Source organism: Somniosus microcephalus, chromosome 5 (genome assembly GCF_052327205.1).
Source record: "Somniosus microcephalus isolate GS21.2 chromosome 5, FLI_Smic_1.0, whole genome shotgun sequence".
NCBI lineage: Eukaryota > Metazoa > Chordata > Chondrichthyes > Squaliformes > Somniosidae > Somniosus > Somniosus microcephalus.
Genome location: NC_140991.1, coordinates 256,675,070 through 256,698,393, shown reverse-complemented (window position 1 = coordinate 256,698,393; position 23,324 = coordinate 256,675,070). Strand labels below are relative to the sequence as shown.

The window sequence follows — 23,324 nt, the reverse complement described above, 5'->3', positions numbered from 1 at the left end:
CACCCTATATGTGCCAATTAGTGCTAAATTATGGGAAGATTTGCACAGTGAACTTGTGCCAACTAGCCATTTGTCTTTCACTTCATTATCTCATGTATTCATGTGATCTCTGATCAAGGCAGCAGGCAGAGAGTCAAAGACAACACGCATTGTTGATGCACAATATGTAGGGATTCATAAAGTAGCAAATTCAGACAAAAATGTGATAATCTCATTGAATACATTTTATTAATCAGTTCATGATTGTTTTTCTGGTTTAGTGACTGGTTTAGTGACTGTGATTATGAAATGCAGGTGGTACTTTAATTATTAAAAGCCGTGAGTATGTTAATTAAATACAACGGGAAACCTAGCCCGAGAGGTTATACCTATCAGGAAAGAATGAACAGGCTGGGGCTGTTTTCTCTAGAAAAAAGACTGAGGGGTGACCTGATAGAGGTCTTTAAGATTATGGAAGGGTTTGATAGGGTAGATGTAGAGAAGTGGTTTCCACATGTGGGCGAGACCAGAACTAGGGGCCATAAATATAAGATAGTCACTAATAAATCCAATAGGGAATTCAGGAGCAGCTTCTTTATCCAGAGAGTGGTTAGAATGTGGAACTCGCTATCACAAGGAGTAGTTGAGGCAACAAGCATAGATGCATTTAAGGGGAAGCCACATCAAATCAATCAAATCAACTTTTGTCATTGTTAGTGCACAAGTGCAGTACAACGAAATGTAGGCTTGCGGCTCCCGAGAGTGTACATTTAGATTAAGACATTTAAACATTCAACATACATTTGGCTTGTAATACATTAACATAACCATAATAAAGTGCATTGGCAGATGTGCAGGCTTTAGAGTTTATTTGTGGAGTTCAGTAGGATGACAGCCCTGGGAAAGAAGCTGTTCCTAAATCTGGTCGTACGGGTGCGAATGCATCTGTAGCGTCTCCCAGATGGCAGGAGGGCAAACAGACTGTGGCTGGGGTGGGTAGGGTCTTTGATGATGGACCGTGACCTCCGTAAACAGCGTTTCTGGTATATGTGCTCTATGGTCGGTAGCCGGGTGCCGGTAATGCGTTGGGCAGTTTTGACTACCCGCTGCAGGGCTTTCCGGTCATAGTAGCTACAGCTGCCATACCATACTGTGATACAGTTCGTCAGGATGTTCTCTATTGTGCAGCGGTAAAAGTTAGAGAGGATCAGGGGTGACAGGTTACATCCCTTCAGCCTCCTTAGGAAATATAGGTGCTGCTGGGCCTTCTTCACCAGAGAGGAGGTATTGAGGGACCAGGAGAGGTCTTCCGTGATGTGGACTCCAAGGAACTTAAAGCTGTCCACCCTTTCCACCACAGCCCCATTGATGTGGCTGGGGGTGTGACTTCCGCCTTTAGACTTCCTGAAGTCCACAATGATTTCTTTGGTTTTCTTGATGTTAAGGGCCAGGTTGTTATCGGCGCACCACTTCACGAGATGCTGGACCTCCTCCCTGTAGGCTGACTCATCGTTGTTGGTGATCTGGCCTACTACCGTGGTATCATCCGCAAACTTGATGATGGTGTTGGAACCATGAACAGCCACACAGTCGTGGGTGAAGAGGGAGTAGAGGAGGGGGCTCAGCACACATCCTTGTGGGGCCCCCGTGTTCAGGGTCCGGGGGGGGGGGGGGGGGGGAGGGAAAGGGTGTGGTTACCTAATTTGACAGACTGGGGTCTGTTTGTTAGGAAGTCCAGGGTCCAGTTTCAGAGGGAAGTGTTCAGGCCAAGAGTTTGGTGGCCAGCTTGTTGGGGACGAGTGTTGAATGCTGAGCTGTAGTCTATGAACAGCATTCTGATGTAGGTCTCTTTACCATCTAGGTGATTCAGTGCAGAGTGTAGAGCAGTTGTGATTGCGTCCTCCGTTGATCTGTTTGCACGATAGGCAAACTGGTGTTGGTCAAGAGAGGCAGGAACACTGGCTTTGATGTGAGCCAGGACCAGTCTCTCGAAACACTTCATTATGATGGGTGCGAGGGAGAAAGGAATAGAAGAATATGTTGATGGGGTTAGATGAAGAAGGGTGGGAGGAGGCTTGTGAGGAGCATAAACACTGGCGTGGATCTGTTGGGTCGAATGGCCTGTTTCTGTACTGTAAATACTATGTAATACTATGTAATTAAATATTAGTAAATCAATATTAAGTGCAATGAGAAAGATAAATGTAATGAGCAATACAAATAATTAGAAAATAAAATTGTAAATTGAAAGGTTATGCTTTCAGAATTGTGTGTGTGTTAACTAGGTTCAATTCTATTTTTTTTTTAAAAAGGTAGGGTGTATGGGGAAAATACATATCACTTTGGTTGATCACTGGTTTCCTTTTCAGAATAGAAACTTTTTAATAAAGGCAAGAAAAAAATTAGATAGTGATAAGTGATCATAATATCACTATTTTGTCGACTGTATTTCATGGATGAACATCTGTGCTAAATCAGCGTGCTTCACAACCTATAGGCACATTGCATGCTTTGCCACACCCTAGTCACATGCCATATGCAAATCCTTTCATTATAAAGATTGATATGTCCATTCTGGGTTGTTTAATAGCTTCTAAAAGAAACCAGATGACTATCTGGTTGACAACAGGAATGGGGGTTAGAGGAATAGATACATCAAAGATGATCAAATACTCCACAGAACATAATAGTCGTCAACCTAGATTGCCAAAACCACACAGTAAACTGAGCTTGGCTACTCGAGTTATAAACATCAATTATTTTCATTATAAATTTAGTATTTTACTCATTTTAAGGAACAGAACATGACAGTTAAGAATTCCTTTCCTTTCTGTTGATTCAAGCCAGTTATTTTAGATGTATTATTCACATTTCCATACACAATCTCAGCATTCTAAAACCAGACTTTAGATTTATAGGATTGCAAGCAGAACAGGATTTTTGAATACCGACACTGGATTCATTCTACTGCAAAAGCATCATGTAACCAGATCGGAGCTGCACCACACAGCTAACAATGATAGCATGCAGCAGTTGAAGAAAATTAAAAGCTACTGTTATGTTTTTGGAGTTTTAAAACGTTGCTGCTGTTGAAAGGATACAGAAGAGAGCAACCAGAATGATTGAGAGGATGGAGGGATTGGATTATGAGGAGCCATTATGTCAATTTGTCATTTTCTCACTGGAAAAGAGAAATGTAAACAGCACTCGAGGAGATATGATTGTTGTATTTAGAATTTAAAATGGACTAGATAATGTAGACCATGACATGCTGTTTCAGGCTTGTCCAGCACAGTAGAAGCCTGCGCTTGAAGGGGGGTAAATTCATAACTAATCTATGGCAACATTCCAGTGAGCGAGTGGTTAATCTCTGGAAAAGGCTCCCTAATGAGATGGCAGAAACAGATATTATTGATTCAAATGCAAATTAGATAAGATTTCTTTCAGAATAGAATATTTTGGGACAGTGTATGAGTAATTTGAGACATGACAAATGGTAAGTGTAGCATGCTTAGGAGGAACAGGTGACTTTGGATCTACAGTTCCCAAAGCTTTGCACCACTGGGGTTTTGCTCGCCTCATGTCTGGGTCTGTTGTAGACTAATTGATTGAGATTGATTGCTATGATTAATCAACATCACTGTGCCATGCAATTACCAGGATGGTAGAAGGAAAACTAGATGGACTGCAGTCTTTTTTCATCTAATAATTTCTATATTCCCACACATTTATATTTTGTGAGAAATTTCATAAAGTTTTCATTAAATAGCACAGTTTTTGATATTTAAAAAAAGGCTGAAACTCACTTGCAGCTGAATTGGGACTGGTAACAAAAGCAAAAATGCAGTGGGAAACACAAATCTCTACCAAGGCCCACAGCAAACCTCATGAGGACCACTAATGTACATGGGGCCATATTAAAGGTAACCCCTTCCCCACAGTTTAAAACCCTAGAAATCTGAATTTGATCATAGGCTGAGCTGTTGTACCAAAATGGATACTGTAATTTACAGTTATAAAAAATTACAGGAATGAGCAATTTAAAAACTGTACAGTCTCAATTACACTTTAAAAATATTCACCAGCCGGGACCAATGTCCTAGGGGGAGTGTTTGCTCATGCTCTGGGGGAGGGTTTAAACTAAAATGGCAGGGGGTTGGGAACCTGAGCAGGGAGACAGAGGAAAGGGAAACAAGGATAAAAGCAAAAGATAGGAAGGAGAAATCAACGGTTTAAATCAAACATGGTCACAGTAAATAATCATTCTAATAGGTCTAAGAGCGTTAAAAAAACAAGCCTTTGTGTCTTAATGCGAGGAGCATTCGTAATAAGGTGGATGAATTAGCTGCGCAAATAGAGGTAAACGAATATGATTTGATTGGGATTACGGAAACATGGCTCCAGGGTGGCCAAGGCTGGGAACTCAACATCCAGGGGTATTCAATATTCAGGAAAGATAGGCAAAAAGGAAAGGGAGGTGGGGTAGCATTGCTGGTTAAAGAGGGGATTAACACAATTGTAAGGAAGGATATTAGCTCTGATGATGTGGAATCTGTATGGGTAGAACTGAGAAATACCAAGGGGCAGAAAACGTTAGTGGGAGTGGTATATATACCTCCAAACAGTAATGCGGAGGTTGGGGATGGCATTAAAAGGGAAATTAGAGAAGCGTGCAATAAGGACACAGCAGTCATCATGGGTGACTTTAATCTACATATAGATTGGGCTAACCAAATTAGTAACAATACTGTGGAGGAGGAATTCCTGGAGTGTTTACGGGATGGTTTTCTGGACCAATATGTCGAGGAACCAACTAGAGATCAGGCCATCTTAGACTGGGTATTATGTAATGAGAAAGGATTAATTAGCAATCTTGTTGTACGAGGCCCCTTGGGTCAGAGCGATCATAATATGATCGAATTCTTCATTAAGATGGAGAGTGAAGTAGTTGACTCAGAGACTAGGGTCCTGAATTTAAATAAAGGAAACTACGTTGGTATGAGGTGTGAGTTGGGTAGGATTGATTGGGGAATGTCACTCAGAGTTGACGGTGGATAGGCAATGGCAAACATTCAAAGACCACATGGATGAACTACAGAATTTGTTCATCCCAGTTTGACATAAAAATAAAATAGGTGACTCAACCGTGGTTAACAAGGGAAATTAGCGATAGCATAAGATCCAAGGAGAGGACATATAAATTGGCCAGAAAAAGCAGTAAACCTGAGGATTGGGAACAGTTTAGGATTCAACAAAGGGATTAATTAAGAGGGGGAAAATAGAATATGGGAGTAAACTTGCAGGGAACATAAAAACTGACTGTAAAAGCTTTTATAGATATGTGAAGAGAAAAAGATTGGTGAAGTCAAGCGTAGGTCCCTTGCAGTCAGAATCAGGGGAATTTATAATGGGGAACAAAGAAATGGCAGACCAATTAAATACATAGAGTCATAGAGTAATACAGCACAGATAGAGGCCCTTCGGCCCATCGTGTCCACGCCGGCCATCAAGCCCTGTCTAATCTAATCCCATATTCCAGCATTTGGCCCGTAGCCTTGTGAATGACAACCAAAAACTCCCATTCCTACTGGGAGAGGAGAGAAGCTGTGTAACACTGGCGGCACACTATGTTACAGCTTGCCATGAACAGAGGGACAACCAGTAAACTAAGAAATGAATATATATAAACAATGCGAATGTATATTTATACACTCAGGGATATACCTGTTTATACACTGTATGAATAGAACTGCGTTTATGTGCTCAACCATAAATGTATTTTGATGCTTTGGCAACATAAGATGTAACTTATCATGCCAATAAAGCGATTTGAATTGTGAATTGTGAATTGTATGCTATGGCATTTCAAGTGCCCATCCAAATGCTTCTTAAATGTTGAGGGTTTCTGCCTCCACAACCCTTTCAGGCAGTGAGTTCCAGACTCCAACCACCCTCTGGGTGAAAAAGTTCTTTCTCAAATCCCCTCTAAACCTCCCGCCCTTTACCTTGAATCTATGCCCCCTAGTTATTGACCCCTCTACTAAGGGAAAAAGCTCCTCAGCATCCATCCTATCTATGCCCCTCATAATTTTGTACACCTCAATCATGTCCCCCCTCAGCCTCCTCTGCTCCAAGGAAAACAAACCCAATCTGCCCAGTCTCTCTTCATAGCTGAAGCGCTCCAGCCCTGGTAACATCCTGGTGAACCTCCTCTGCACCCTCTCTAACGCGATCACATCCTTCCTGTAGTGTGGCGACCAGAACTGCACACAGTATTCCAGCTGTGGCCTAACCAGTGTTTTATACAGCTCCATCATAACCTCCTTGCTCTTATATTCAATGCCTCGGCTAATGAAGGCAAGTGTCCCATATGCCTTTTTTACCACCTTATCCACCTGTTCCGCCGCCTTCAGGGATCTGTGTACTTGCACACCCAGATCCCTCTGACCCTCCGTCTTGCCTAGGGTCTTTCCATTCATTGTGTATTCCCTTGCCTTGTTAGTCCCCCCAAAGTGCATCACCTCACACTTTTCCGGGTTAAATTCCATTTGCCACTGTTCCGCCCATCTGACCAACCCATCTATATCGTCCTGCAGACTGAGGCTACCCTCCTCGCTATTTACCACCCTACCAATTTTTGTATCATCCGCGAACTTACTGATCATACCCTTTACATTCATATCCAAGTCATTAATATAGACCACAAACAGCAAGGGACCCAGCACTGATCCCTGTGGTACCCCACTGGCCACAGGCTTCCAGTCACAAAAACAACCTTCGACCATCACCCTCTGCCTTCTGCCGCTAAGCCAGTTTTGTATCCAATGTGCCAAGGCACCCTGGATTCCATGGGCTCTTACCTTCTTGACCAGTCTCCTGTGCGGGACTTTATCGAAGGCCTTACTGAAATCCATGTATACCACATCCACTGCGTTACCCTCATCCACACACCTAGTCACCCCCTCAAAAAATTCAATCAAATTAGTCAGACATGATCTTCCCTTGACAAAGCCATGTTGACTATCCCTGATTAATCCTTGCCTCTCCAAGTGGAGACAAATTTTGTCCCTCAGAATTTTTTCCAATAATTTTCCTACCACTGATGTTAGGCTCACTGGCCTGTAGTTCCCCGGTTTTTCCCTACTACCCTTCTTGAATAATGGTACTACATTAGCGGTTCTCCAGTCCTCTGGCACATCCCCTGTGGCCAGAGAGGTCCTGAATATATGTGTTAGAGCCCCCGCAATCTCTTCCTTTGCCTCACACAGCAGCCTGGGATACATTTCATCCGGGCCTGGGGATTTATCCATTTTTAGGCCAGCTAAAACCGCCAATACCTCCTCCCTCTCGATGTTAATATATTCGAGCATATCACAGTCCCCCCGCCCTATTTCTATGTCTACATCGTCCTTCTCCATAGTGAAAACAGATGCAAAAAATTCATTTAGAACCCCTCCTACATCTTCCGGCTCCACACACAGATTGCCACTTTTGTCCCTAATGGGCTCTATTTTTTCCCTAGTTATCCTCTTACCCTTAATATACTTATAAAACATCTTCGGATTTTCCTTTATTTTGCTCGCCAGTGTTATTTCATGGCCCCTCCTTGATCTCCTAATTTCTTTTTTAAGTATCCCCCTGCACTTTTTGTACTCCTCTAGGGCTTCCTCCATCTTTAGCCTTTTGTATCTACCAAAAGCCCTCCTTTTTTTCCTAATCCATTCTCGTATATCCCCTGACATCCAAGGTTCCCTGTGGTTTGTGGAACCACTCTTGACCTTTACGGGAACATGTTGCCATTGTATGATCTCAATCTCCCTTCTGAAAGCCTCCCATTGCTCCGATGCGGATTTTCCTACAAGTAGCTGATCCCAGTCCATTTTGGCCAGATCCTGCCTTATCCTATTAAAATCGGCCTTCCCCCAATTTAGAACCTTTATTTCCGGCCCATCCCTGTCCTTTTCCATGACCACCTTAAATCTTACCATATTATGGTCACTATCACCAAAGTGCTCACCTACTAGCACTTTATCCACTTGGCCGGCCACATTCCCTAGAATTAGGTCCAGTACCGCCCCCTCTCTTGTAGGACTTTCTACATGCTGGCTCAAAAAGCTCTCCTGGATGCACTTTAAGAATTCTACACCCTCTGAGCCTTTCACACTCTGACTATCCCAGTTAATATTGGGGAAGTTGAAATCCCCCATTATTATTACCCTATTATTTGCACATTTCTCTGAGATTTGCCTACATATCTGTTCCTCTATCTCCCCGAGACTGTTTGGAGGCCTATAGTACACTCCCAGCAAAGTGCTTGCCCTCTTTTTGTTTTTAAGCTCCACCCATATGGCCTCATTAGAGGACCCTGCTAATATATCATCCCTCCTTACTGCAGTAATTGACTCCTTAATTAATATCGCGACACCCCCTCCTCTTATACCTCCCCCTCTGTCTCGCCTGAAGATTCTGTACCCCGGAATAGTGAGCTGCCAGTCTTGCCCCTCCCTCAACCATGTCTCCGTGATAGCAACAATATCATACTCCCATGTGTTTATCAACACCTTCAGTTCATCCACCTTATTTGCAAGACTCCTTGCATTAAAATAGATGCCATCCAGCCTTGCCCTTATATATTTGCCCTGTCTACCAAGCTGACTTGTTTTTTTCTCTATAATTGGCAGCACATCACCCCCTATTTCAGCTCCCCTCTGTATCCCATCCCCCTGCCAAGTTAGTTTAAACCCCCCCCAACAGTGCTAGCAAACCTCCCCGCAAGGATATTTGTCCCGCTCTGGTTCAGGTGCAACCCGTCCGACTTGTACAAGTCCCACCTTTCCCAGAAGCAGGCCCAGTGATCCAGGAAAGTGATAGCCAAGTTCCGCACCCATGAGGACGGCCTCAACCGAGATCTTGGGTTCATGTCACGCTACATGTAACCCCACCTGATGCAGGGTCATCCAGACTCGAGTCGACATTGGCTTGTTCTCTCTACACAGATGCGGCCGGACCTGCTGTGATTTCCAGCCAAAAAAAAAAAAAAAAAAAAAAAAATGTTTTTTGTCTGTTATTTTGTTTTTCATACAGACCCCAGCATCTGCAATATTTGACCCCTTGTGACCCCACCTCATTGTTCTTTGATGTAATGTTTCCCTGACTGACCTGTTTGGACACCATTCACACCTTTGACTGCTGTGATTAACTCTCTGCCGAGGTGTGATAAATGGCAGTTGGAAAGGTTACCTGTAAACATCTGACATGATTCTCTGACTATATAAGCTGTGTCTTTATGCATTTCTCCACTTCACTTGAAGAAGGAGCAGCGCTCCGAAAGCTTGTGACTTCAAATAAAGCTGTTGGACTATAACCTGGTGTTGTGTGACTTCTTGCATTATAAAAGATGTAATAGCAGAGCACTTGGAAAACAGTGACAGGATCAGACAAAGTCAACATGGATTTACAAAAGGTAAATCATGCTCGACTAATCTACTGGAATTTTGTGAGGATGTAACTGGTAAAATAGATAAGGGAGAACCAGTGGATGTGGTGTATTTGGACTTTCAAAAGGCTTTCGATAAGGTCCCGCATAAGAGATTAGCATGTAAAGTTAAGGCACATGGGATTGGGGGCAACGTATTGACTTGGATAGAGAACTGGTTGGCAGACAGAAACCAAAGAGTTGGAATAAACAGGTCTTTTTCCGAGTGGCAGGCAGCGACTAGTGGGGTACCGCAGGGATCGGTCCTTGGACCCCAGCTAGTCACAATATATATCAATGATCTAGACAAGGGAACTAGATGTAATATCTCCAAGTTTGCAGACGACACAAAGCTGGGTGGGCGTGTGTGCTGTGAGGAGGATGCCGAGAAACTCCAGGATGATTTGGACAGGTTGGGTGATTGGGCAGAAGCATGGCAGATGCAATATAACGTGGATAAATGTGAGGTTATCCACTTTGGTGTCAAAAACAGGAAGGCAGATTATTATCTGAATGGCAATAGATTGGGAGAAGGGGAAGTGCAACAAGACCTGGGTGTCATTGTGCACCAGTCGCTAAAGGTAAGCATGCAGGTGCAGCAGGCGGTTGAGAAGGCAAATGGTATGTTGGCCTTCGTAGCGAGAGGGTTTGAGTACAGGAACAAGGATGTCTTGCCACAGTTGTACAGGGCCTTGGTGAGACTACATCTTGAGTATTGTGTGCAGTTTTGGTCGCTTTATCTGAGGAAGAATGTTCTTGCCATGGAAGGAGTTCAGCGAAGATTCACCAGGCTGATACCTGGGATGGCAGGAATGACGTATGAGGAGAGATTGGGTCGATTGGGCTTATACTCACGAGTTTAGAAGAATGAGAGGGGATCTCGTTGAAACTTATAAAATTCTGACAGGACTGGACAGACTAGATGCAGGATGTTCCCGATGGTCGGGGAGTCCAGAACCAGGGGTCACAGTCTAAGGATAAGGGGTAAGCAATTTAGGACAGAAATGAGGAGGAATTTCTTCACCCAGAGTGGTGAACCTGTGGAACTCTCTACCACAGAAGACAGTAGAGGCCAATTCATTAAATATATTCAAGAAGGAGTTGGATATATTTCTTAAGGCTAAAGGGATCAAGGGGTATGGGCAGAAAGCAGGGACAGGGTACTGAATTTGGATGATCAGCCATGATCGCATTGAATGGCGGAGCAGGCTCGAGGGGCCGAATGGCCAACTCCTGCTCCTTGTTTCTATGTTTCACTTTATGTCCCTGTGCATTACATTTGCAATTTCCAGAAACTGCACTGTTGAAATCTACGAAAAAATTTCAGGTTTGTCCAGTTATTCAGTTTATGTGGCAAAACACTGCCAGAAATACAAGCCTAGCAACCAAATGATCCATAGGCAGACACAATACATGCTGCTGGTAGAGCAATGTTAAACCACAGGATGATAAATATTGGGCAATGTAATTAGGAGTTGGCCTGCAGGTATTGGGGCAGACAGGCTGAGGTCAGGCTTCAGGCATTTAGAAAGTGGTAGATGACTGCTTGGAATGACAAATTTAAAATATGACTTTTTTAAAACCTTAAAATATTAATTTTAGAAAGGATATGTAACAGAGGATATGTGACAGATTGTTGTACACTCGGTCTAGGTCAGTCTTTCTTAGTCCACTTCTGTGCTTTTATGCAAATCAACCAGGCTTCCTGGTCATGATTTCTACACAGTGACCGAAGTCAACGGCATGTGTAGACATCAGGCGAGAACAGAATCAGCCTCAGCTGTGATGTCTTACTGTGGTCAAATTGCCTGTCAGTACTTGCCTGAACTGGCATTTTGAGGTGTAATTCTAGACAAAGCAATTCAGGACTGCCAACAGCTTTGTAATTATAGCCCATTTGAGTCACTGCTTTGAACAGAGCAGACAAAAGTTGGGGGTGGGAAAGAATCTTTCCAACGAGCAATATAAGTGCAGTGAATTCTGCATTCAACATTGGTCCTGGTATAAAGTAAACCCAGCTCTAGACAAGATTTCATTTCAGGATCAATGTGGAGACAATACAGTGTAAACGGACAGCACCGAGAACAGATGTTGCTTTCAAACTCCAGCTTATCTTTCTCAGCACTTCAATCCTTACACATGCAAACCACTTCCAACACCACCAAGTATCAAAATCAAATCAAATCAACTTTTGTCATTGTTAGTGCACAAGTGCAGTACAACGAAATGTAGGCTTGCGGCTCCCGAGAGTGTACAATTTGGATTAGGACACTTAAACATTTCAACATACATTTGTACATATATATTAGCATAAATATGACCATAATAAAGTGCATCGGCAGATGTGCAACTAATGAAACAAGACTAATAGCTTCACACAGAATTTGTTTCAAACTAAATTCATTTTCAAGTCTTTTTGTTCTGTATCTATTACAATTTCCTTGTGATTTTGCACTATGGAGACAAAACTCTTGTTCAAATACTCCCTGAAGCACAATTTAAGAATTACAGTAAATGACTTGGCATTTTTAATCTCATTATCCTTTGGCTATGATTATATATCCTTCAGTTTGCAGATTAAAGTGGTCAACATCTCTGTGCATACATAGTCACATGCACAGCAATGATAAGTAGTTTGATTAACAGATAATTATGGAAATGTTTAGGGCCAGGATTTGCAAAATATGTACACTGATGTTTTTCTGTCTTTCAGCTTTAGTGAGGACGACCTCAGGGTGTTTTAATTGGAAAATTCCACTAATACCGTATTAATGCAGTAATGTTCCTGAATAAGAGTTATGTGCAACAGAGGTTCTAGTTGAAACATTCCTAAAACCGAGATAAAGTGTGTCATCACATTGAAGTATGCCAACATTTTATGTACAAAATAAACAGCATGGTTAATTGGCTTAGAAAATTGCCTTGGAAATAACATTTAATCCAGAGTATGTCACAACATGCAAGAATCAAGGTTTTTTTGCATCAAATACACAATACATTATCATTTTCTAGCAGTGAAGCTGCACCTATTTATATAAAAGCCATCCATGTGAAACCAAGAGGTTTCAAGATAAATTCTCTAACCTTGGTTAACAAAATAGCACCGTATCTTGTTGTAGCATGTTATTAAGTCCAACTTCCTCAACCTTCTCAGGTATAGTTTTAAAATAACAAAAACAAGCAGGTGAAACCAAATTGAGAGAAAGTACAATGTAGGAAAATTGAACACAAGCTCTATGCGAAGTTCTAAACATGGATTTATATTAATCAATGCATTCAATGTACCTGCTTTAGTGGTTGACACCAGTGTTATACAAAACAGTTTCCAATGCCATCAAGTGCTGCTTTCCTTTATATGCCACAATCAGGGCCACTACTTAGTGACTGAATAAGTTAAACTCAATATCTGTTCCATGAGATTCAGGGATTTGCTAAGATTAACACTAGTGTTTTAGGGACCTTATTCTGCGATTCCTTCCATTCATAATTAGGCACACTGGTTTACAGTGACTGAATAGACCGAATGTTTTTTTAAGCAGACTGGATTACATGATTTTCACTGGCATTTCAAAGACAGCATCTCTCAATGCATTTTTTGTTGGCAAATAGAATGTAAGTGGCCGTGGCAATATCTATTATTGTATTTAACATTATAGAAACATAGTAGGAGTAGGCCATTCGGCCCCTCGAGCCTGCTCCGCCATTCAATGCGATCATGGCTGATCATCCAAATTCAGTACCCTGTTCCTGCCTTCTCCCCATATCCCTTGATCCCTTTAGCCTTAAGAAATATATCCAACTCCTTCTTGAATATATTTAATGAATTGGCCTTTACTGCCTTCTGTGGTAGAGAATTATAACATTGGTGTATGGTCCTTCCACTCATGACACTAGAAGTGAGTAGCAAATTGCTTGCTAAAAAATTTGTACGGTAATATAAACCTATGCTCTGAATTTTACAACAGCACAATCCATCAAACAAGCATAACTATCCTTACCTGCTTAGTAACTCAGCTCCTGCAGCAAACTTTGGCAAACCATCTGAGCTCCTGTGAAAACAAATCAGAAATGTTGAGCCAATGTGTAACATATCAAACCCAGACAATTTAGTACTACTTCAAAAAAAAATCACCACAATTGTACTTATTTCTGGATATCCTTGTACTTCAGTTCAAAGTATCCAATTTGGACAATTTTTAACCAAGCATTTTAGGATTAAACTGGTATGTTATCAAAAGATTCCAGATTTGGAACATTTCAAACAAATAAAGTCAGTTGTAAAAATAGCTTGAAACACTGGAGTCCTTGATCATATTGTTACCTCCGAAATCTGTGCCCATCTTTCCTGCAACTCACTGTTTGAGTCTTTCCAATCAGGTTTCTGTCCCTGCCATAATGCTGAAATGGCCCTAACTAAAGTCACAAATAACATCCTTTGTGACTGTGACCATGGTGTAGCATCCCTCCTCCTCGGCCTCTCTGCAGCCTTTGACATGGTTGACCACACCATCCTGCTTCAACGCCTTGCCTCTGTTACACAGCTCAGTGGGACTGGCCTCAATTGGCTCCACTCTTAATTATCCAATCATAGCCAAAGCATCCCCAGCAATGGATTCTCTTCTCTTCCCCACATCGTTGCTGCAGTCCCCCAAGGATCCATCCTTGGCCACCTCCTTTTTCTTATCTACATGCTGCTCCTTGACGACATCATCCGTAGACTTGTGGCCAACTTCCACATGTATGCTGAAGATGTCCAAGCTCTACCTCTTCACCACCTCTTGACACCAGCACTCCCTTCTGTGCTGTCAGATTGCTTGTCCGATATCCAGTCTTGGATTAGCCACAACTTCCTCCAGTTAAACATAGAGAAGACTTCTGCCCCCGCTCCAAACTCTGTACCCTCATCACCAATTCCATCCCTCTCCCCAGCCACACCAGACCACTCGCAATCTCGCCGTCCTATTTAACCCCAAGCTGAGCTTGACTCTATATACGCTCCATCACTAAGATGGTATACACTTCCAACTCCATACCCAAACCCTCGATTCCACCGACTCTGACCTTTTGTGCCTCTCCTCCTCCTTTTGCCCCACCATTGGCAGCTGTGCCTTCAGCTGCCTAGGACCCACACTCAGGAATTCTCTCCCTAAACCCCTCTACGTCTCCACCACCTCCTACTTTTAAGGCCTTGATGATTTGCACCTGGCCGCATCTCACTAAAATCATTATTCAGTCCACCTTTCAGAAGATTGGCGAAGCATACATGGTTACATGAGCAATATTATGGAAACCAGTTCATATAAAATGGGCTTCCATTAATACAAACTCCAGTCATGCTATTTTAGGACTAGATACTGGATGGTAAAGATAAACTCCTCATTGTGGGGGATATGAGTTCCAATTACAGGAGACCTGTGACACTGCACCAGAGATAAAATCTAGACAAGGCCCAAAATTTATAACACTAAGCCCCATAGTCCTGACACACCTTAATGTTCTCCTTTCTCAGAATTTGAGTCCCTTCTTAAACGAGTACAGCATACTCATATTTGGCACTACCTGCTTGAGATGACAACGATCCTGACCATTTCCTGGCATCTAATTTGACTCAGTACCTACATATTTTATAGCCATGCCCTCCAGTCCTATCAATATACATTTTAAATATCTTATCAAGCTAATGAGACACCATGGATGAATAAAGCCATAAGGGAAAAATTGAGGGTAAGGAAAGCGGCATACATTAAGTACATGGACAGCAAGGGAGAGCATGAAAAGGGAGAATATGAAGAGAGTGAGAGAGATTAAGGGAGGATTCGCTATTGGATCTAGTAATGGGGAATGAACCAGAACAGATAAGAAAAGTAAAAGTAGGGGAACATCTAGGCAATAGTGACCATAATATAATACGCTTTAAGATGATAATTGAGAAGGACATAAAGTATGATGAAAACCAGGTTAATAGATTGGAGAAAAACTGATTTTGAGGGGCTGAGAATAGAACTTGGGGAAAATAAAATGGGCAACAATATTGGCATACAACAATGTAAAACAGCAATGGGAAACATTATAATGGTGTTCAATAGAGTGCAGGAACAATATATTCCACTAAAAGGAAAGAACAAACTAAACACTAATGAGACTCCATGGATGAATAAAGGCATAAGGGAACAATTGAGGGTAAAGAAAGAGACATACATGAAGTGCACGGACAGCAGGGAAGTGCATGATAAGGGAGAATATGAAGAGGTTAGGAGAGAAGTCAAAAAAACAATTAGGAAGGCAAAGAGGAACTATCAAGGAACATAAAACAAAATAGTAAAATATTTTACAGGCACATCAATAAAAAAGGAAGGTTGGAATGGGAATAGGGCCATTAAGGGATAGGCAGGATAATACCACAGGTAACGATGGCAGAAATATTAAATATTATTTTGCTTCAGTATTTACCAGGGAGATAGAACAGGTGGACATGACATTGGATGATGAGATCAGTAATGAGAGAAGTGCATTTAAAATAAAAAGAAAGAGAGGGGATATATTAAATAAACTAATCAAACTTATATATCTGGCTATTCCCCAAAATCTGATCGGTGATCTCAAAATGAGCTGCTCCTTAATCCAATCTATTGTTATAATGTATAGTTTTACTCTTAAAAGCACCAATACCCACCAGCGAACAAACAGAATCCTCAGAGCCAAAACTTCCCAACCAGGAAAATTCTAAGCTACCAGGGAAATATACTTTTCCAAATTAATTTTACCTTTTAATATATCAATCTTATCACAATAAGGTTATAGTTTCCCTCCATTTTGTATCTTATTTTTCCTTCATGGTTATGTTGTCCTCCCTTTCCACATCAATGTCAAAAGGCTAGGTAGACAACACATTTGCAGAACTCTGCTAATGCCATTCTTGAACCAGCCACTGGAAAGGGCACAAGAACACTCGGACCAGGGCTTTCCGCTGTGCATTTACTAGTCCTTGATTTTCCTCTCCATTAAAATTGTGGGGACCGGAAGAATCACACGCTGCCAAGCATGCCAGCAGAAAAACCTAGCTTACAAGTCTAATTTCTCCTCTTCTTGAAGAAACACAGTCTAGCTAAGATTAGGGACTCAAGAATGAACCCACACCCCAGTGACTGAACACTGATCTAATGCACAAATGAGCTGTGCCACTCAAAATAATTGACTTGACAATATAATGGATAATTACTTTTACAAAATTAAATTGCCATTCTACAACAACCTGCATTTGTATAGCACCTTTAACGTAGCAAAATGTCCCAATGTGCTTCACGGGAGCTATATCAAACATAATTTGACACCGAGCCATATAAGGAGATATTAGGACAGGTGACCGAAAGCTTGGTCAAGGAATGAGGTTTCAAGGAGCGTCTTAAAGGAGGAGAGGTAGCAAGGTTTAGTGAGGGAATTCCAGAGCTTAGGGCCTAGACAGCTGAAGGCATGGCCGCCAATGGTGGAGCATTGAAAATCGGGGATGCGCAAGAGGCCAAAATTGAAGGAGCACAGATATCTCAGAAGGTTGTAGGGCTGGAGAAGGTTAGAGATAAGGAGGGGCAAGGCAATGGAGGGATTTGAAAACAAGGATGGGAATTTTTTAAACCGAGGCATTACCAGACTGGGGGCCAACGTAAGTCAGTGAGCACAGGGGTGATGGGTGAATGGGACTTGGTGCGAGTTAGGATACAAGCAGCAGAATTTTGATACAGGAAACTTTGGTTTATCCGGAGGTTATATGTCCGGAATACTCGATCTAACGGCAAAAATCAGGAGCCGTTTTCTATAAGTTTTTTTAGTTCTCGTTGCTTTTTTTCCCCCCAGTCAGGCACTGCAAGGTCTGTAGCTATAGCAACAGCTTCAGCTAGAGACGCTTGCAGCTGCAGCCGACTGTTTAGAAGCTGTTGCTAAGCAACAGTGTTTGTTGTCAGATACGGAGATGAAAACCTCCGTATGCTTCAACATTAACTTTGTATGTCCGGCAGTTTTGATAGATCGGCAACAGCTCGGTCCCGTCAGTGCCGGATATCACAAAGTTTCTTGTACAGGCAGCAGAGTTTTGGATGAGCTCAAGTTTACAGAGGGTGCAAGGTGGGAAGCCAGCTAGGAGAACATTGGAATAATCAAGTCTAGAGGTAATAAAGGCACCGATTAGGGTTTCAGCAGCAGATGAGCTGAGGCGGGGCGGAGACAGGCGACGTTAGAGTTGGAAGTAGATGGTCTTGATGATGAGATAATATGGGGTCAGAAGCTCAGCTCAGGGTCAAATAGGGCATCAAGGTTGTGAATGGTCTGGTTCAGCCTCAGACAGGGACCTGGGAGAGGGAGGGATGGAGTTGGAGGCTAGGGAACGGAGTTTGTGGCAGGGACTGAAGACAATAGCTTTGATCTTCCCAATATTTAGTTGGAGGAAATTTCTGCTCATCCAATACTGGATGTCGGATAAGCAGCATGACAAATCAGAGGCAATGGAGGGGTCGAGAGAGGTAGCGCTGGGTGTCGTCAGCTTATATGTGGAACCTGGCATATTTTTGGATGATGTTGTCGAGGGGCAGCATGTAGATGAGAAATAGGAGGGGGCCAAGGAAAGGTCCTTGGGGGACTCCATATGTAATGGTGCGGGAGCAGGAAGAGCAGCCATTACAGGTGATTCTCTGACTACGACTGGATAATTAGGAATGGAACCAGGCGAGGACAGTCCCACCAAGATGGACGATGGAGGAGAGGCATTGGAAGAGGATGGTGTGGTCAACCATGTCAAAAGATGAAGACCGGTCGAGGATAGTTTACCACGGTCAGTCACATAGGAGGCCATTTGTAACTTTGATAAGGGCCGTTTCAGTGCTGTGGCAGGGGTGGAAACCCGATTGGTCGGGTTCAACTATGGAGTTGCAGGAAAGATGGGCACAGATTTGCGAAGCGACAACACGTTCAAGGACTTGAGAGACAAGGGAGGTTGGAGATGGGGCGGTAGTTTGCAAGAACGACGGGGTCAAGGGTTGGTTTTTTGAGAGGGGTGATGACGGCAGATTTGAAGGGGAGGGGGACAGTACCCAAGGAGAGGGAACCGTTAACAACGTCAGCTAACATGGGGGCCAGTAAGGGAAGTTGGGTGGTCAGCAGTTTGGTGGGCTAAGGGTCGAGGGAGCAGGCGGTGGGTTTCATGGACAAGATGAGCTGAGAGAGGGCATATGGGGACATAGGAGAGAAACCAGGGAAAGATGCGAGTTCAGGGCTAGGGCAGGGGGGAACCCCTCAGGGAAGTTTGGCTTGGTGGGCTTGGGAAAGGGAGGGAAACGGCAGAGGCAGCTTCTAGGCAAACAATGATAATAGCTGAACACTCAAAGTAAATAGTGCAGCAACAAACCACTTAGAAACCAAAAAAGTAACAGAATTTGTTTTACCTATCCACAAAAATTATGAGAATGCTTAATAAATTTCTATCTAATCCAAGACAGAATCCCTCTGTATTCTTCTAGTTACGCTTTACAAATTGAACAAGTCAAATGACTGCCGTCCTTCCATAGCTCTTTTTGGTTGACATTTTGGTTTGCAAATTGTGGAATGATGTCACAAAACATCTGTTACTGATCAATTTTTTCTGGAAAATTCTGTAACTTGCAGAAATTTGTAAAATGGTTGTAAATGCAGTTGTCTAAATACTTTCTGTTCAACTTCAAAATAATTTTTCAGTATATAAACAGTTGACTGAGTATTCAATCAAAGCATTGGAATTTCCTCACATGGATAAAATTGCACCTTACACCATCTGTCAAATATTTGTGCCATTGACTGATTTCAAACCAACTCAAGCTAGCTACTCTAGCAAAAAGTGTTTGGAAGTAGATGATAATTACCGTGGCTTAATTTTTACTTCTTTAGATTTGTCACTCAGTGTCTTTAAGCTGAAATTAGAGACAAGCAAATATTTAATACATAACAGATGCACATAGCAATACAACGAATGTTAAATCAGTACTCGAAGTGTGTTTGATTTCATGCTTCGAGTTTGAAGACAATTTATTTTCCCACTTACAATTTGATTGCGATTCTATAAGAAAATAACAGCTGTAAAGGGAGCTAGCGAACAGAATTTGAAATTCCTCATGGTATGTAAATACTACTTGGAGGTCAAACAAATGAATGTACAGATATTGCACTGTTTTCTTTCATAGGTTTTAGAGCAACAATAGGAGTGTCAATATTCACAAGGGGTCTGCCACAGAACAAAAGTTCAAACGCTACTGATTTATACCATACTTGGAGCCAGTGATGTTGACAAACTAGTATGCAGTCTTCCTTGGGCTGCAGACATAGCAGGATATTGTATGCTTTCTGCACACAAATTCCAAATTGCCATTTTAAAACTTTTTTACCTTGAATTACTGACTAAGTTCAGACAGGATGGCCATTCATTTTGGAGGCACTTCCCTCGCAAGAGAACAAGATTACTTTAATAGCAATGCCGTCACTTAACAGCTTGCACAAAATAATAAACTAGTCTTCTGCAACGGTGGAAAGATGGAGACTTCCGCCAGAATCTGCACACGCAAGTTGCCAACTTCAGCTCAGCCACTGGGGGAAGTTTCTAACCCAGCAGGAAGTAAATCGTGCCATGCAGCTCACAAACTTTCAGCAGACAACTGAAGAATAGTGTGGGCAAATGTCACAAGGCAAGTTTCCTATCAGTTTATGAGGCAGCTTCACTTGGCGTCATCCCAAGTACTGAGCAGATATCGGGAGGAAAATAAGCCTGTCCCAACTGCTCTCACATGACTGTCATGCTGCTTCCAACTCAAGATTTGCAAAACAGACAGGAAGGACACGGCCAAGTGTAGTTCGGAAACTCAATTTATAAATATTTAGGAATTTTATTTGTAAAAAAAAAAATTCCGAAACAGAGGTTTGTAACTGTGCTGAAAACCAAGTACTTTTTATGCTGAAATACTTTCCCGGGAACTGGAATTGGTTATAAACTTACAGAAAGTGGGAGGATTTCGCAACTGACACACATGGCGTTTCAGGCACCGTTCTCTATAGGTTAGGGTCACGGCAACAGGTTGTCACCGATAAACTGACTATTTTATTTCAATTACATATAAAAAGAACTCAGCACCAATCTGACTGAAGCCAGTCTAACTGTCTCTTTCGCTCCAACAGAAGGAAGGAGAGTCCCCGGCCCTGATTCTAACCCTGGGCCCGATTCTCCCGCATACAGCCCGCCGTGTCTCCCGCTCCTCTCCTCTCCTACCCGGTGCTGAGATCCTGCTGCGCGCTCAGCAGCCGCTCTTTGAAATTCTCAAACATCCTTGCAGCTCCTAACACTGCCCAAGTGCGGGACTAGGCCGCCGTAAACAAGCCATCCGTGAGTAGAAGCAGACTCACTGCCCCGCCTCTCCCTCACACTCTGCCAGCCAGGGGCGGGGCCAGAGGCCGGACCCCCTCCGCGGCACACACTTCCGGCACTCTCCCTCGCACTCTGCCAGCCAGGGTCCGGACCCGGCACGCGTCTCCTAGCGATAGACGACTGCTTGCTTCGGATAAGTTGAATGCGGTCGAGGCTTCGTCCCTCAGGTCAGAACCGAAGTGCAGACAACCGATCCTCTGCTGTGTGAATGTAGGGCAGGTGTCATCTTTTTGTTCGGCCAGCCTTGAACAGCGATTCGCTTCCGTGCTGAATGATGAAAATTCGTTGATTATTTTTGAAGTGTAGTTTGTCTACAACATCAACAACTTACATTTATATAGCGCTTTTCACGGCCACCAGACGTCCTAAAGTGCTTTACAGCCAATGAAGTACTTTTTGAAGTGTAGTCACTGTTGTAATGTAGGAAACGCGACAGCCAATTTGAGCACAGCAAGCTTCCACGCACAGCAAAGTGATAATGACCAGATAATCTGTTTTAGATGATGATTAAGGGATAAATATTGGCCAGGACACCATGAAATAGTGCTATAGGATTTTTTACGTCCATCTGAGAGGGCAGACGGGGCCTCGGTTTAACATTTCACCCGAAAGATGGCGCCTCCAACAGTGCAGCACTCCCTCAGTACTGTACTGGAGTGTCAGCCTAGATTTTTGTGCTCAAGTCTCTGGAGTGGGATTTGAACCCACAACCTTCTGACTTAGAGGCGAGAGTACTGCCAACTGTGACACTTGGTCAAAGAGGTAGGTTTTAAGGAGTGACTTAAAGGAGGAAAGAGAGGTTTGGGGAGGGAATTCCAGAGCTGAGAGCCTTGGTAACAAGGCATGGCCACAAATACATAGATACATAGAAGATAGGAGCAGGAGTAGGCCATTTGGCCCCTCGAGCCTGCTCCGCCATTCAATGAGATCATGGCTGATCATCCAAATTCAGTACCCTGTCCCTGCTTTCTCCCCATATCCCTTGATCCCTTTAGCCTTAAGAATTATATCTAACTCCTTCTTGAATATATTTAATGAATTGGCCTCTGCTGCCTTCTGTGGTAGAGAATTCCACAGGTTCACCACTCTCTGGGTGAAGAAATTCCTCCTCATCTCTGTCCTAAATGGCTTACCCCTTATCCTTAGACTGTGACCCCTGGTTCTGGACTCCCCGGCCATCGGGAACATCCTTCCTGCATCTAGTCTGTCTAGTCCTGTTAGAATTTTATAAGTTTCAATGAGATCCCCTCTCATTCTTCTAAGCTCCTGCGAGTATAAGCCCAATCGACCCAATCTCTCCTCATACGTCATTCCTGCCATCCCAGGTATCAGCCTGGTGAATCTTCGCTGCACTCCCTCCATGGCAAGAACATCCTCAGATAAGGCGACCAAAACTGCACACAATACTCAAGGTGTGGTCTCACCAAGGCCCTGTACAACTGCAGCAAATAGTGGAGTGAAGAAAATCGGGGATGTGCAAGAGGTCAGAATTGGAGGAGCGCAGATATCTTGGAGGGTTGTAGGGTTGCAGAAGGTACAGAGATAGGGAGGGGCAAGGCTATGGAGGAATGTGAAAACAAAAATGAGAATTTCAAAAGTAATTCATTGGCTGTAAAGACCCACACACATCAATGAGACAAATGACTGTTTTTTGGTGGTGTTAGTGGACCAATTAAATGTTGGGCAGTACAGGGAAGAACTCCCCTTCTCTTTTTTGAGTAGTGACATGCGATCTTTTATGTCAACCTGAGAAGACCTCGGTTTAATGTCTCAAATGGAAGACAGTACTTCTATAATGCAACGCTCTCTCAGTACTGCACCGAAATGTAAGCCCATATTATGTGCTCAAGTCCTGAAGTGGGCTTAAACCCACATCCTTCTGAATCAGGTGAAAGTACTATCACTGAACACAGGTTGGCGAGGCGAATCATATTGTAGAAATCTCTGGAAAGCCCACTCAAAATTCAGATTGTGGGTTTCAAAACCAGGCAGGTGGCAACCCTACTTAAGGTACTTCCTTTAATCTGGATACTGTGAGCCAACTCCCAGGGCAGGAATTTAACTCGGGAGTTGGGTTGGAGGCGGGACTACAACTTTTGGGGTTGTAGTCCCGCCTCCATCAAGATGCGGCCAATCCACGCAATTTTAACTTGCTTGACCTTGTTGAGCCCACCCAGCGGGCTCAGCAGGCCAATTAAGGGCCACCTGGCAACAGGTGATGTCACAGACTGAAATTTCATCTGTCAAGAGCTTTTGACAGATGAAATATCAGCGTTTCACAGCTGTTTGAAGCTGTCAAACACTGACAGTCTTACTTCTAATCTGAGTCCTTCTCCACAGACTCAGTTAGAAATCTTTCCTGCACAGTAAGCTGAAGGCTTTCACTTTTGACAGTTCACAGCCATTCTGCTTTCTGTGCTGGTGAGATGAGGGACTCCC

The 23,324-nt window shown here is 43.0% G+C and overlaps 1 protein-coding gene across 2 annotated transcripts in view; it reads right to left on the bottom strand.

Annotated features, from left to right (window-relative positions):
* dtnbp1a (dystrobrevin binding protein 1a) overlaps positions 1 to 20,911 on the bottom strand; it is a 345,343-nt gene extending 324,432 nt beyond the window's left edge. The window contains exons 1-3 of one of the 2 annotated variants that reach the window (XM_085988856.1): positions 20,730 to 20,911; positions 19,336 to 19,383; positions 13,453 to 13,503 (exon numbers count right to left, since the gene is read on the bottom strand). In XM_085988856.1, coding sequence (XP_085844982.1) covers positions 13,453 to 13,503; positions 19,336 to 19,383; positions 20,730 to 20,785 — 155 coding nt within the window. In that variant the 5' untranslated portion in view covers positions 20,786 to 20,911. The remainder of the gene's footprint in view (positions 1 to 13,452; positions 13,504 to 19,335; positions 19,384 to 20,729) is intronic. The other variant, XM_085988854.1, reaches the window with a different exon arrangement.
* Positions 20,912 to 23,324: the final 2,413 nt, after the last annotated feature.